General features: G+C 52.0%; 4 protein-coding genes across 4 annotated transcripts; 2 read left to right on the forward strand and 2 right to left on the reverse strand.

Moving 5' to 3' along the window:
- Window positions 1–433: 433 nt before the first annotated feature.
- On the forward strand, window positions 434–2,542 carry J4E82_001635 (uncharacterized protein; the record flags this gene model as incomplete). The annotated part of the gene is made up of 1 exon (XM_051727943.1): window positions 434–2,542. One exon carries the CDS (start codon window positions 434–436, stop codon window positions 2,540–2,542), a length of 2,109 nt encoding a protein of 702 aa, XP_051592298.1.
- Window positions 2,543–3,108: 566 nt separating this feature from the next.
- Window positions 3,109–4,203, reverse strand: J4E82_001636 (uncharacterized protein; the record flags this gene model as incomplete). The annotated part of the gene is made up of 4 exons (XM_051727944.1): window positions 3,109–3,541; window positions 3,604–3,734; window positions 3,786–4,121; window positions 4,168–4,203. The coding sequence occupies 4 exons, from the start codon at window positions 4,201–4,203 to the stop codon at window positions 3,109–3,111; spliced, it is 936 nt and encodes a 311-aa protein (XP_051592299.1).
- Window positions 4,204–4,971: 768 nt separating this feature from the next.
- On the forward strand, window positions 4,972–6,890 carry J4E82_001637 (uncharacterized protein; the record flags this gene model as incomplete). The annotated part of the gene is made up of 5 exons (XM_051727945.1): window positions 4,972–5,251; window positions 5,304–5,465; window positions 5,516–5,823; window positions 5,877–6,482; window positions 6,552–6,890. 5 exons carry the CDS (start codon window positions 4,972–4,974, stop codon window positions 6,888–6,890), a joined length of 1,695 nt encoding a protein of 564 aa, XP_051592300.1.
- Window positions 6,891–10,883: 3,993 nt separating this feature from the next.
- Window positions 10,884–12,706, reverse strand: J4E82_001638 (uncharacterized protein; the record flags this gene model as incomplete). The annotated part of the gene is made up of 4 exons (XM_051727946.1): window positions 10,884–11,904; window positions 11,957–12,184; window positions 12,240–12,545; window positions 12,597–12,706. 4 exons carry the CDS (start codon window positions 12,704–12,706, stop codon window positions 10,884–10,886), a joined length of 1,665 nt encoding a protein of 554 aa, XP_051592301.1.
- Between the last annotated feature and the right edge of the window lie 3,235 nt (window positions 12,707–15,941).

The raw sequence follows: 15,941 nt of genomic DNA on the forward strand, positions 1-15,941 counted from the left end.
AAGGCGAAGAATACTAACGGAGACATACAAGCGGGAACACTGCCGGGGGCTGCACCGATAGAAATCCAGCGCGTCAACGATTTTCCGTGCGCTTTAACAATTGAAGCGTTCGCGGTGTGCAGAAAGTATGGGGCTGGAGAGGACTAGCCACCGTTATTGTACCTTTTGCGGCTACTCCCAACAACCGTGCCGCGCTAAAGTGTCGGTGTGGTAAACAAACGCCAGCACGCTTTTGACACGTCGACAACGCACGCACTAGCCATCCCAACCACCTCTCGTCCAACCCCCCACCGGGTGCCGCCTCGGCTCTCGATGAATTTCAGATGATGGGATCCCTGAACTTGATTTCTACCCAGTCCACCATTGTTCATTCACGACCTTGAGTTACACCTGTTTGTAAGAATTGTTGCACAGAGCGACAAGAAGGTCCGACATGACTACTACTATGCACCACCCCTCACCGCAGCCGGGCCTTACCTCATTCGCCATCTACGAAGACCCACAGGATCGCGAACCCATGTCACCCTCGGAACTCTTCGAGGGCAGTGACTCGTACCACTCCGAACGCTCGTTCCCAATGGCCCACGACCTTGTACATAGCATTGAGCTGCAGCAACAGGAGCCCGACGACGAACCACAGCCCTACCGCAGCTCATACACATCACGCCCCGGATCACAACAACGAATGATGTCAAATTACAGCTTCGTCTCGGCTATTCCGTCAGAATCCTCGATAGCTTCCAAGCCTGCCTTGCCTGCCAACGAAGCTGGTGCGCGAGCCCGAAAGGAACGCCCGCGCTTCCGGAACACAGAGTCTGTTCGCGCTATGCAGATGTCGTCGCCTCCACCAATGCTCGCACATCAAACCTCACAGGAACGGTTGAAGGGATCCTTCAAGCTGGCTACACCCAGCAGAAGCGGAAGGTCCGAATCCGATGTAACAAGACAGTCTACTGGGTCACGGAGAAGGAGCATACGGGAGCCTCACAGTCCGAGACCCACCCCCACACCGCAACAGGCACCGCTTGTCTTGTTGCATGTCACCATTCTGCCCATGCAGGTACCATACTCGCACGACATCATGGCTAGGATCATGCCGGATTGGCTAGTGGAAAACTACAAGCTGTTGGAGGAGAAGCTACAGGATATTATTCTGATGCGACGTGGGCTTCTCATCCCGCATCCTCGGGATGAATACGACCTGCTTGAGGAACGCATCCTGGAGAGCTTGGAGCTGAAGACACCCCGACTGCTTCCGTGCGGTCACTTTGTACCACCTGAGGACGAGGACGACCGGGAAGACGAAGACGATGTCGCCAGCGTCGGCGATGAGAACACTGGCCGGGGCAGTCGTATGAGTGGAGGCACCTTGACCGAAGGAAGCAACACTTCGGCCAACGGTGACCACAGCATGTGCATAGACTGCCACCGTGAACTCAAGAAGCCTGGCAAGGGTATCGGTGCAGGTACACGGAAATGGGACATCAAGATCTACGCCGCCAACGGTCTGATGCGATCTGCCGCATGGCAAGCATGCTGGAATGACATGGAGAGATGCGATGTCGAGATACACCCCTGGATCCCCGAAGAAGTCCGCAAGACCCTAGAGCGCCGGGCTCAAGAAGAGCAAGAAGCAGACAAGCGCAAGCAGCTATACACCGTGGAACTCCAACGTCAAATTCAAGAAGCCGCAGCCAAAACAAAGATTCTGGAAGAGGAAGCCAACGAAAAGAAGCGTAAAGAAGAAGCCGAACTACAAAAATCCTTCGAGGAGGCCGCCGCTGCTCTACAAAAAAGTATCGAGGAGAAGGCGGCCGAAAAGAAGAAGTTTGAAGAAGATCTTCAGGCCAAACTCAACGAAGCGAAAGAAGCTGTCCGTCTCGAGCTCGAAGCTAAAGCAATCGCCGAATCTGACGCAGTAGCCCAACGCCTCCGCGCCCTTGAGTCTGCTATCAAGGAACAAGAGAAGGCTGAGGCTGAAGCCTCTCACCGCCTTCGATCGGATCAGATTCCTCTAAGCACGCTGATGAAGAACTATGTCATCCTTCTTCTGAGCGACAAGCGCAATTTCGTTATTCTGCTGTTGGCTGTCGCTGTCGCATATCTCGCGATGGGTATGCGGGCTGCTCAACAACAATCACCATTGTCGTCGCAGATGCTCGAGCTACCTACCGAGGTTGCTGCCCAGATGCCGAATCCTGTTACGGCAACTATGACTGCTACGGCTTACTCTACTTTCACAGTCACTGAGTTCCAGACGCCTACTGCTATTCCGGTTCTTGCTGCTGCGGACCCGGAAATTGAAGTTGCTGAGGCTGAGGCCGAGATTGAACCTGAGGCTGAGGCTGAGGTCATTCTTAACGAGGTGGCGGTTGAGGAAGTGTCTACCAGCTCTGTAGCAGAGCTTCCTCTCGCGGAAGAGTCTGCTCCCACCACCATGGAAGACAACATCGTCGTCGACCAAACACCAACCGAAGCTTCCTCCTGCGCTCTGGAGGCAGTCTTCCCAGCCTCGCTTGCCTTTTGCGCCGCATCGGCTTAGCGACGGCCATTCATGCTTTCCTTTCTTTCCAATTTATCACGCATACACTCACGGCCTCAAGCATCCACATTCACCTACCATATCATGTTTCATGTTCATGACGTTATGTAGCGCATTTCGACGAAGATATCCCCCTCGTTTTACTGTTGTAACGGCTTTCTTAATCTTCTTTTCACGGCATTATTCAGGCATAGCGGGCATGGTGTTGAAACCCTGGATCTGGGAATTGCATGGTTGCAGACAGTTCTATACCAATGAAGATCTGATATCATTACAATGTTTGCTCTCGTTCATCTGTGTCATGACAGAAAAGTGTGCTTAGACTCCGAGACAAGTTTTGTGGGCGCTTCCCTGAGTATCTGTAACCATGATCAGTAGATGTGTACCATGGAGGTGAACAGAGTAAGCTGGAAGATAACTCGGTATTACGGATACTCTGGTAGTTGAGTAGACAGATCTTCATCATCATCAGATTTGTGTCCAACAGATTGTCCCATGCAACATCATTATACACAAACCCATTCCTCGTCTCTCCCGATCATACACTATGGCCGCACTCCAACAGCTCAATCCTCAGCGATGCCTTGCTTCCTCAGCTCCTCTCTCCTCTTGCTGCTCCTGCCCTTGGCTTCCTCAACCCACGACTCATACTCGCCTTCACCCGCGTCCAACTTCGCCCTCACAACGCCTTTCAGCAACTCTCCCACAAATCCTACGAAATTATGCCTCCTCAACGAGTTCTCCCACAGCCACTTGGCGCGCTTGTCCTCCTGCTCTTCGAGTTCGTCCTCGTCGCCGATTTCGCGTGCGCGGATACGCAGGTCGCGACAGCAAGCCATGAGGTTGAAGCGGATTTCTGTGGCGGGATAACGGGCAATGCGGCGTTGGAGGACAGGAATTATTTTGCTGGGGAATTCTGTAGGTGTGCAGGCGCCGTGGAGGATAGGGGCTGGTTGGAGGCCGTCAAGTTCGTAGAGTTTGCCGTTTATACTTGTGTAACTGTTTGTTCGTCCTATTAGCTCAACTCTTATAGCTGCCCAGGGTACCAAGGGTGGGCTTACGCGATGAAGTGGAAGACGTCGTCATCCTCGGTGGCCGTTCGCTGTGTTTCGTCGACAAAGGGTGAAGATCGCGCAAACGAGTTGTGGGTTTCGCGGATGAGGTCCGAGTTTGAGAGTGTTTCTCCACGTAGCTGTTCTCCTTATCAGCTACTTCATCTTGGTGCTTCGCTGACTTGACGCACCTCTGGTGGAAAGTCACCAGCGAATTCCTTGAACTCCTTCAGCTCCTTGCCGATTTCGACCTCCTCTTCTCGATTCAGCAAAAGCGAGACTATTGCCTGTGTACCGCATGCGTTTTGTATTGTTTGCGCGGGGAAGAAGAGGGTGTTTGCCGCCTCATGGTCGTAGGTGCCATCTTTCGGTACGTCGCTGGGTTTCTCGCCCGTGGGGTATTTGAACAGAAAGATCACGCCGTAAAGGGTACCGAGGGCTTGTAGGGCCGTAGCGTCGAGAGAGGTGAGTTCTTCGAACTCGACGCCCTTAACACCGAGCTTCTCGATGAGGTATGTAAACACACCCTAGGATAGTCAGCAAGCTATTCTCTCAAAGAACTTGTACACTCACAGCATCAGACTCGATAGTATTCCAGCCTCCCGACATAGTTGCGCGTAGAGGTAGAGCGGTGTGGTTTGCTATGAGTTGTCGCTGCGTTGAACCTACGCCATCGAAGGCGCCGCCGGAACAACTGCTCGGCCCGCGATTCGGAACGGTTCCGATGCCCCACCATGATGAGTGAACAAGGTCTTCCCATGTCTTGACATATCTTACCCCTCTAACTGGTAGCATTCAGATGCATCTTCTCGTATTACCAAGAAGTCTCGGCATACTCAGATCTGGCCGCGACTCTCTATCAACATGTCAACTTTTGAGCATCTATCACCATAGTCAATTATCCAAGGTTGCGACTGCCCAGGCAGTCAACTCACAGCTCATTCGTAGCATCTGAACATGACCTGCAATGCTACCTGTTCACTACTTCTCGCTGCAGCGCATTTATTGCAGCAAAGTCCTCTACGTCCTCTCGGTACGGCTAAGTTTCCAGTTCATCAGTCATTTCTTCAAAAGCACGTTCGTCTTGATCGCCTACTATGAGGTCACGCTGCCACCTCATTCTCTCTTGTAGGCGAAAATGTCCCTCTCAATCGACAAGCCCATATCTTTCACTACCTTTCTATTGGTAGATATTGCAATTAGTGTGCATCGTGGGTGGATCTATGGTTGACCCTGGTCTGTTCCCGAGCACGCAATGAAGTTCCAACTTCGCGCGATGGGCGTGGGTCACTCAAGCCATGACGATGTTGGAGTGTATACAAAACCAGAGTCTTCTTGGCCTTGTGAGTCTTGAGAACTCAAACTTCATCTGTAACCATGATCAAGAGTCAAGTTTTACTATTTCTGTCCTTGGGGCTAACTGCTGTTACGGGCCGTTCTGCTAAGCCCAACTTTATCTTCATCATTACTGATGATCAGGACTTGCATCTAAATTCTATCGACTACCAGCCTTCGGTACAGAAGCATTTTGCCCAAGAAGGTACCTGGTTCAAGAAGCACTTTTGTACTGTGGCATTGTGCTGTCCATCGCGGGTGTCCCTCTTAACAGGAAAAGCTGCCCATAACACAAATGTCACGGACGTCTCTGCTCCTTATGGTAAGTTAGACATAAGTGTACCGCTTTATGAACAAACTCTAACTACAAAAAGGGGGATATCCTAGGTTTATCGAGGAAGGGTTCAATGATCACTACCTTCCGGTATGGCTTCAAGAGGCGGGATACAACACCTATTACACTGGCAAGCTTATGAATGGTCATTCTATCACCACATATGATGCACCACGAGCCAGTGGTTGGAATGGATCCGACTGTAAGCTGTTCGAAATGGCAAGGGTATCTTCCCATTACTGACACAGCTAGTCTTGATTGATCCAGGAACATACGTCTTCTATAACTCCACTATGACTCGTAACCATGACCCCTACAAAAATCTACCAGGAGAGTATTCGACCGACCTAGTAGCCAATGCTGCAGTTGGTTTCTTGGAAGAAGCTATTGCCGCATCTGATCGACCGTTCTTCATCGGTGTAGCGCCTATAGCTCCTCATTCAGAGACAGTCACCAACCCACGGCCTGCCAAGTTCAACCCACCAGTTCCTGCAAAGAGACATGAGCATCTCTTTCAGAACGTCACGATACCTCGAACACCCAACTTCAATCCAGACAAAGTAAGTTACTTCCACCAGCTCATTTCATTCGTCATCTCACATTTACGTTCCAGCCAGGAACAGCATCCTACTTCAAGACCCTCCGCCAACTCAACCAATCCGAGATAGACTACAACGATGATTGGTACCGAAAGCGTCTACAATCTCTGCAATCGGTGGACGAGCTCATCGATTCCATCGTTGCACGTCTGGAGGCAACCCCAGAGGTTCTTGAAAATACTTACTTGATTTACACAACAGACAACGGCTTCCACATCTCTCAGCACCGCCTCCCGCCTGGAAAAAGCTGCGGCATTGAGGAAGATGTCAACATACCCTTCTTCATCCGCGGTCCTGGTATCGCAAAAGGCGCTGTCCAAACTATTCCTTCTAGCCACACTGATATCGTCCCTACGCTATTTCATCTAGCTGGTATACCTTTGCGAGAAGACTTCGACGGGGAACCTATTCCTGTCACTGAAGAGCTGCTTGCGCGGAACGAGAAAAGCGAACATATCAACATTGAATTCTGGGGTAATTACCTAGTTGAAGGAAATACCTTCTTCGGGCAGAGCTCTTTGTTGAACAATACGTATAAGACTGTAAGGGTGGTGGGAGAGGAGTACGACTTGGCGTATACTGTGTGGTGCACTAATGAACATGAACTATACGATATGACGGTATGTACCATCTTTCTGCTACCCTTTATCCTTCACGGCCAAATTGAGCAGTGACTAACGACATGCCAGAACGATCCTTATCAGCTCGAAAATCTTTACAACACGAACAGCACAGCCATAAACGGGTGGTCTATAAATAAGGTCACGTCGAGACTCAATGCTTTGTTGCTTACGCTCAAGCGTTGCAAGGGCCGTGTTTGTACGAGGCCCTGGGAGAAATTACATCCAGGAGGTGATGTGAAGAGCTTGGGCGATGCAATGGAGGGGAGGTACGATGTCTTTTATCTGGAGAAGCAGCATCAGGTCACTTTTGAAGAGTGTGCCTTAGGTCAGGTGTTGAGTTTTGAGGGGGCTCTAGAGCCGGTAATCTGGCAGGAGGAGTGGGATGCTTGGAGCTGGGCTACTTGAACAAGAGAGTCAGTGCTATAGTCTTGGGAGGCAGCTCTCCAAGTGCCTCACTTGCAAAGAAGGAAGGAAAGAAAGAAAGAAAATGAAGCTCCCCCTGAGAAACGAAAGACAGGAAGCATTTGCGTATCATCGGCGATGCCGAGAAATGGCCTGTGTGATGTCAATCATCAGTTTCTCCATAGAGTCAAAAGAAGTATAGCACATATCGCCAGACTTGCTCCACATTCCGACATCATCGCCCAACCCAATCTATATCGGTTCGTCTATGTAGCGGTATCAGAGTACCCGAGTGAACTTATTTCGATAGAAACATCGGAGATACATCCACTGCATGTACATGACACGCCACAATACCGTCACCATCATCCCACGCTCCCCCAATGAACACTCCAGGATCCCCAACCGCACCAGCCTCGTATCTCGGGATAAAAAAACGCCCATGCCCACCTGTACACACTACTGTACTTCAGCCTCGTATACACGGCACGTCCCATTAGCGTGACTGCCACGACGGTAAACGAGTGCGGTGCGAGTAGTAAGGGCGTCGGTTGGAACTACCGCATCACCAGCCACGACGGTCTTCGTTCGCTCTCTTTCTCGGTCTTACATCCACGCATGCATCCACGCAATCCACATTTTCCCACTATTTCCAATGCTTATCTTTGTTGGATGTTCGATGTACGAACGGATCTTAGCTTTCACGTTCTGCATGAGCGAAAAAAAATCTCTGGGACGATCTTTCAGACTATGTTTCACATCTAGGAAGCCACGCGTTGCAGAGGATCGTAACTTCGTGCCTTCGCTCCTTCGCTCATTTGTCGATCTTGGTCATGATAGGGGCCAGTGTTGTGCTGATGTTGCTGATCACCTTGCAACAGTGACATTTGACGGTTAATAGTAGCAGTTACATGGCAGTAGACCGGTTGTCGGGTGAATTGTCGCCGCGCCGAATTGGTCTTAGGATGGCGTGGGTTGGAATGAAATGGGGGTTTGGAAGGTGGGGCTTAGCTTCCAACCTAGAGTGTGATCGGAGGTGTCGGAGGAAAGGATGGTAAAGGAGAGTTGTGATAGTGTGACGATGATGTGGTGAGATGTCAAGTCAGAACTAAGTTAGTTCAGGCAGAGGCCGGCGAGTTGAACATAGGAGTATTCTCCGAGTGGTTGGTGTTGAGATCTCCGTTAGTTGGTCGGTTCGCCCAGGTTTGGCTTCGCCCATCTTCAGAGCCGGCGCCAGAACGTGCGAAGCGTGTGCGCCAGAAGGGCTCCAGAACCATCGGATCAAGCTTCACCGACTAAAAACAAATATGTCGCCGCCACGAGCGAGCGCATTAAGTCGCTGATGAGTCCGTGCCAAATGGCACTTGTTCAGCCACCCCTTATGTGTGGATCATGTCGTTGGCCTTTCGGATCTTTCTCCAGCATTCGGCATCATGACGCCTAGGTGAACCGTCTCTCTCGGCTCGACATGTCCATTCTACGGCACTTCCGCCATGGCCGCACGCGTCGGATCTCGCCCCAATGTGCGCTTGTTACCGGAAATAGAAATTATCAATGACCTGTTTAGTGTTAGCGGAAATCTGTTCCGGACGTCAGAGATCGCTTTCTTTGCGCAGGCATTCGCGTGCTGTTCGGCCGACATGATTTTGGTAGATGATCTTCGTCGGATGGCGGTCAAGTGAGTTAGTGCCGTGCCGGTTCGTGAGCTTTGCTCTTTACAGTGGAAGGACTCGAGTCATTTGCTACTGGCTTTGCGATTGCCAGATCAGCTTTCTCTCATGGTCAATGGAGGAACCGCATTGGCGGGAAGAATCATGCGATGTTTACGTTTTGTTGGCAGATGAGTGAACAGTCTAGCATTTTACTGTGGGCTCGAGACGAGACGAGGTCTCGGCATTATGACACCGCAACTCCCTCCGGAGGCCGTGGACCACGGCACCAAATAGATAGCCTGTGCACGCGACTGCCAGTCGAAAAAACGTGTAGGGCGCGATGGAGACAGCGGAGCCCAAAAAGATCCAAGGGAGCGGAGCCGTTTGCACCTCAGGAACGGCGGAAATTTGTTGTGGGTCATTCTTTTCCCATTGCACGTTTCTTGGAAGTGTGGTTCTACTCGCCTCCCCTGGTCTTTCGTGCCTTCGCTAGTGAAACCAGGGACGCGGCTAAGGCCTGCCGGGCTCCCTAGATGCATCTGCCATCTGGGATGTCAAGCACCAAAGCTTTTGCGAAGTCCAGTAGCACGTGAGTCGCACAGCGATGCTTTCGGGCAGACCATGGATCAGGCTTGGACATCCAAGTACCGAGATGCCGAGGAGATGGTCTTGACAGTTTCGACTATGAAGGCTCTGGTGTGAGCTATTAGCTAAGACGTGACACACTGCTGGAACTGTCGGTGAGCCACATTGGGAGTCGAAAGCCGAAGGCAACATGTTGACAAGCAAGTGTTGCGATGCAAGTAATGCGACAGAAGCAGACAAGCGGAGGACATGCCAGAAGGCCACATTGATTCGTTTGAACCGCTTGCACCTTCCTCATTACGTCCGTCGCTTGCATGGATCCGGATCCTGTGGCTGCAATCCTTCGTTCACATTCGACCTGAAGGGCCATCTGATTACAATCGCAACTAAAAGAACCTGCATGGTAGGTAGCCTCGGGATCTCGAGATCAGCCTTAAATCGCCAACGTTGACCGGTTCTCGCTATTGGTAGGCTGCCAAGCCGGGGTATTCTGTGGCGGTGCAAAGTCAGTGACCTCTCGCAATCGAACACCAAAGAAGAATGGCTCAGCTGTCGCTGCTTTGACCAGTGTGATGCGCGTACGCGTGGCTGGATTGGCCAGCAAAACCTTAACCCGCTACCCGCGAAAAGCGATCCAGCGGACTGGAATGACATCAAGCTCGTTCCTCCCTGTAGGTCATACCTTAGCGCACGTTGTGTCTCGATCCCAAACCCTTTCCGTCCGGGTTACCCAGCCCAGAAAAGTGCGCATTTTGACCTGGCAGCAACGGAGGAACTCGAGTGCTGCAACGGTAATCCATCGTCGGCAATATGCTTGTACGTAAACCCGTGCTGCCGGGTTGGTAATGGGAAGCGATGGTGGGGTAGCGACTTGTGATTGGTTGAACAAAGCTAAAATTGGTAGCTGACCTGTCCATCCTTCAAGCGAGCATGCAGGGCAGACCCTGGCCATCACATGGAGGAACTAGGACTAGGGCTGAGAAACTAGGACGATACTGGATAACCTTAATTCTTCTGTGCATGCTATCTGCTGGTGCCTAAGTATCCTTGCGCTGTAGTCGGGGAAGTGCGGAGTCCTCTCAATCAGGAAACCCTCTCTCAGAAAGTAGTACTCGTCGCCGTAGCTCCCCGCCTAATGCAGTTTCTTTCCTTGTCTCATTGCCGATGTTCATGTGGCGTCTGTGAAAGCCTGACGAGCCTTCTCCACGCACGCCGGGCACCAGTCCCGCAGCTCGATGTGCCGTTTCCTACATTGTACCCAACTCCGGTCCAACTACGGCTGACACAACAGGGGAGCATGTGCCTGTTGCATCGTAGTGCGAAACATGTCCACTTGCTGTTCCGTCCACCTTGCGTCTCTCCGGATATTGCGCCGAAGCGCCGGAGCAACCAGTCCATGAACGGCTTACGGCGGAAGCCACAACACCTTGCCAGTGGTGGCATGTCATAGGTCCGACTCTGGCTGGTGATGGGCAGAGATCAATCGATCGGAAATTGTTCATCTCACGCAACGGTGGAGACGACGAGGACGGGCCGGGCGGATGTGATAATTCGTTGCGTCGGCATGGTTCCTTGAATTTCCGTCGAGACGATGCTCTCTCAGGCGTGACTGTACTGGCTCGGTACGTACCCCGCAGTGGTCGCCTGGCCTTGAGCGTTTCCAGCATCAGGCATAGGACTATGATGATGAGGTTGAGAAGCGACAATCTGCATCGGACTAGTCATTTGGTTCCTGGGGGATCGTTCAGCGCGCGCTCGTTCACGTCCAGATAGGTGTAGCCACGAACCCGCTGGGATAACCAGATTGCATTCCAAATGCGAATGCATGTTCTTGTGGGGCCGAATAAGGCGGTAGCAGTGCTGCAGGCGACCCCAGCGGAGACGCGTAGCTACTCGAGGATGCATAGCTGCTAGCTGTGCCGTACGCGTCGACAGTACCAGATCGGGGGACTTCAAGGTACGGTGACGTTGGTGCAGAAGTCATGCCAGAGGGAAGGAATGTAAGTGGTGAAGGAGCAAAGGCAGGGGAGAGGCTTTGGCCGTAGCTGTACTGCGCGATATGGTTCTCCAGATCCAGATTGATGCTCTCCAGTGCGTATGCAGATTGCTGCTGCATCGGAGAGATGGACGACATTTGCTGCCGTGACCATTCCCGCCTAGTCTTGTACGAAGAAACCATATCAATTGGGAACTGCACTAGATACGACATGGTCTGCAGCCGTGAATCGTATCGTGGGTCTTGGAAACCTTGAACCAGATTGTTGATCTCTTCCAATGGACGAAGGGAAAGATCCGCGACAAAGACTGACGCAACATCCGGGAACATCGGCTCCAAGGCTAGTGCGGTAGCGTAAAAGTGCGCGAGAACTACCAGGACATTGACGTCCCCCCGTTTGGCCGCGAGAAGTGAAATGGGAACCCAGAATAGCCACTTCCGTAATGCGTACAGCTGGTTGAATTGTTCCTCGGGGCTTTGCGGCTGGCTGGAAGATCTCAGGCGGTCGAGATAGCCCTTTAGCTGATCGACCCATTTCGATTCCTGTTCGTTACGGACGAGGTAGGGCTGCAATCGTTGCAAGGAGGCGTGAATATCGACCAGGGCGTTCATGTGCTCTCTTCGTGCTTCAGGAGATATTGGAGTACTGATGGGGTTCATGAAATGTCGGTTTGGCATAGGAGTGTGCTCGGCAATGTAGTCAGCGAATAGAGACTCATGCCTCCAGGGCTGCATAGATTGGATGACGGTCTTCGTGCCTGTGACCAGAGAAGCCCAGCCTCGCCTATATGACTACGTTAGCTTTGGTTGTTCTAATTTGCGCAGCTCTTCCTTACCAGTCTGTCGCCTGCCAGGCAAGCAGGAGAGACGCCGCAAGCACTGCGTCCGAATTGTGCTTAGTAAAGTTGGTGATGCCGTCGTGCAATCCCTTGAGAGCAAGGCTTGCGTGATGGAATGCAAGGTTTCGGGTTTCGGTAGACTGAGAGATCCACGCCAAATGCGAGGCAGAGAATGCGAGGATGCTGTGCATAACGAATGGATGGGTCGCGGCTATGCTCAAGAATCTACACATGTTAGTGGTTCTTCTGGACATTGTCGCTTAGGGTGTTTGGTGCGTACTTGGGCATCATGTCGGTCCAAAGAGTAGATTTCGATGTCCTATTCCTGAACATTTCATTCGAGATAGAAGAAAGATGGTGTACCAGACGGAGATCAACCGTCGTTAAGGCGCGCCATTGCGGTTGTGGGTACACTCGAAGCTCGGGGAAAGGAAACTCTCCCGTCTGTCTCCAGAGTTCGATGGTGGCCTCGATCTCAGGCGTCCAGAGCAGATTGGGCTGCTGGGGAGACTGGGGAGATTCTGGCATCATGGCAGTTGGACTGTCCATGTAGTCGCAGCGAACCTGGTGCTTGGTGCAGTTGCGGCTGATACAAAGTTAGCATGTGGAGTGCAAGTGAAGACTTGTTGGTGCTTACCATTGCGGGAATGTTTCATCACAGCGAATATGCCGCCTTTTGCACGTTTTGCAACCCTTTCGGGACTTGGTATGGCTGCGCCTTGAAGGGCCTCCACCGGGTCCAGCCATTTTTCAAGAGGATAGGTGAAGTAATTTAGCGAAAGTGGGAAGTGAACCGTACGGCGTGGTCGTCGTCGCAATCGTCAGGGTACAGGTGGATTCGTAGACAGCGTTCTCTCGTTGTGTGCTATGCTAGACGGACAGGAAGGTAGGATAGGCGAGGGGCTGTGTATATGCAGGCGGTAGATCTGGCGGGCGGTTGATAAAGCGAGGGTAATGGGGTCGAAACCGGTGACTAAATTGGACAGGGTGTTGATTTGGAGGCTGGCGATGGGCGTTATGGTGATATATAGTGCAGAGTGCAGATGGGAAGTGCTTAGAGAGCTCTAGGGCTGGAGAGATATTGACGCAAGGCCAGCAATACCTCCGGCGGACACGCTACGAGGGTACGACAGGACGAGGTGACAGCGGAAGTGGTCAAGCTCGTCTGCAACATGCCCCCTGCACAGTGACCATGCAGGATGAGGACAAGGCTACGAGACTAGAGGCTCGCCAGGCTGAAGAAGGGACTTGGGTGGTATGCGAGCAAAAGCGCAGGGTGACTTGTGCTCGGTCCCAAAGACGACAAACGTCAAGAAACGGGGCCAAGTAGGGTTAGCCCAAAGTAGCGTCCACACAAATAGCAGTGACGCCACGAGCGGCGGAAGAGGGACTTGGGTGGCAGCCCGCGAGACGGGAGAGGCTAGCAGGGAGGTCAGAGAAGCTTGCGGGAGCTACAGTCGATGGAGTGACTGATTGCCAGATGGCACCGGCTGGCTCATGCTCGTATGACATAGCCCCGGTGTAACTCCTGTGGGGATTAAGCTTCCAGCGAGCCATGAACCCTCGCCTTTCAAGGGCGCTTTCTGGCATGCATCGATCCTGTGCTGTGAAAGAAGGTCAGGCGTGTTTGGATGAATGAAGACGCCCCCCTGCCTGGCGAGGATTGACCCCAGGCCTAGGGTGCTGTGTGAAGGTGCTAGTTCGCCGACGGCCATGGATCAAATGCAGAAGAGGGTGGCCTTCTGGTCAAAGCCCCTGTCAATCCGCTTGAGACGGAGACGTTTGAGCGTGCAGGTGCATGAGCTGCTCAAGCTGGAGCTCGGGCTCAGGGCGCAAGAGGCGTGAAAAACGGCCATTCAGGTCCGACGACCGAGGAAACGCCAACACCTTCGCGGGCCGTGCGTGGAGAACGATCGACCAGTAGCACATGGATAGCTCGTTGGCCATGCTGTAACGGGTAGTTCGAAGCCGCATGAATAATAGTGGGTGAAGGAAGGCACCATGCCATGGTCGCCGGGTCAGCTTCGGGGCGCGCGCTGCTAAATTTTTTCGCAGACAGCTCCAGATGTCAGAGTGAGCGCCCACCATGACGAGCCACCCATGGCCGTCGAATTGAATGCGAGTGCGAGTGCAAGCAGAGGGTTCCGCTGCGCAATTCGCATTGATGAGGTCGCCATGCGCGAATCATACTGAAGTTGCTGATGCAACGATACCAGAGATCGCTAAACACTGCGGAAGCCGGGGCCTTCAATATCTCGAGGTCAAAAATAGCCCTCCGTGCGTCACTCGTCACCAGACCGCAGACAAAAAGGGTCTACACTTTCCATCGCGCTGACCATGGTGCCCGCGTTGGCTTCACTTTCTATCGATACTACGCTGGCCCATCCATCATACCGCTACTTTCGCATTGAGTTGCGCCGAGTAGTGGCGGACCTCGCTCTATTCTTGTATTTCCGCTATCGACGGAAGAGCCGCCAGGCGATGATTAAGCATCGCATGGCCTCCGTTCCCACGAGTCGACGTCCTCGCCTACGCACAACACCATCGCAATACTGGGTAAAGCCAAATCTCCCCCGCGTCGTCTGGCAATATCTGATGCAGCGGAGAATGCTTGTTTGCGGGAACCACCAGCCTGTGCAGTAATTACGCGACCTTGCTTGTGGACGCCTGATCACGGCATGCTGCGTGGCATCAATCGCAGCTGCTGTAACAATGTCTCTCAAACTTCGTCACCGACATGCTCAGTACAGGACTGGGAACTATGACGTTCTGCCCACGTTCGTTGCCGTGGTGGAGCAGAAAGTAGCTGCCACGAGATACGAGTTCTAAGAAAGGAACCAGTGGTAACACTGCTGCACCAATCACCAACTCGTCTGCGACCACCGAGGCTAAAACTTTGCTAAATGACATGGCGGACTGTTCCAAAGCAGGTTCATGCCACAAAATGTGTATTCGCAGGCTAGTCTGAGTAAAGCCACATGACTACGTCGAGCTGGTGTTTGGTTGGCATAGATCGAGAGGAGCTATTCTTAGGATTAAGGTCTTTTTACCCTGGGAACTTTGCAGCCGACACGCATCGAGGGCTACCCATGCAGCCATGTTTTCTCTGGGGTTCTGCGACTAGGGTTAACAAGACACCTCTCCACTCGCATCTCTTCATCGTGCTTTCGGTCTTTTCCGACGACTATCGGTCTTTTGAGCGTACACTAAGACAGTTGCGCGCTAACAAATCCATTGACCACAACAGAACATACAAATGTTCTCTATGCATATTTTTATGAAGTCTGAAGAGGCTTCATCTTGCGACACCATACAGTCAGTCACACGATAGCAATACACATCAGCCGAAATGCATGTTTAACAATGCGATTTTCAGCGCGCAATACACCTACTCCCGCTATCTGCAAGCCACACTTTCTGTCTGCACCACCTTGCAAAGCATTCTTCTCCACCCGTCGGCAAAGAGCTATAAAAAGCGTCGCACCCTGCCCTATCATTGGCGCGGAAGCGACTCTATCGGCAAGTGTGGCAGGCGACACAAGGAAATACACATACTCTCCGCTCATCACGGGCCGTTACGTGCACTGTGTGAATTGCTCCGACCATTGGGGTCTTTCTCCACTCCTGGCCGAACGCACATCACAAAACATCATCTACAGTACATACACCATAGTGATGATCGTATATCCCAACCTTAATCCTTCATATTGCCAATATATTGTCGCACAAAAGCGACTATGCAGGCTACCTAAACTATACAATTATCAATCACCCTAATAAGTTTAAAGCATTTGCAAGTCAATACTACATGTATAGCCACTGACGTATCATGACAACACTTATGTTTCATCGCATCGTGCCAACATTGTGTGCAATTCGACCCGTAACATGAAACGTTCGGAGCGGCCGTAATATTGCGAATCTGGCAAATAATCGACTTCGGACGGACATCCTTCGATAAATAGATTGATCCCCACACGAT

This window comes from Alternaria postmessia (genome assembly GCF_024291825.1).
Source record: "Alternaria postmessia strain BMP 2775 chromosome Unknown scaffold_6, whole genome shotgun sequence".
Lineage (NCBI taxonomy): Eukaryota > Fungi > Ascomycota > Dothideomycetes > Pleosporales > Pleosporaceae > Alternaria > Alternaria postmessia.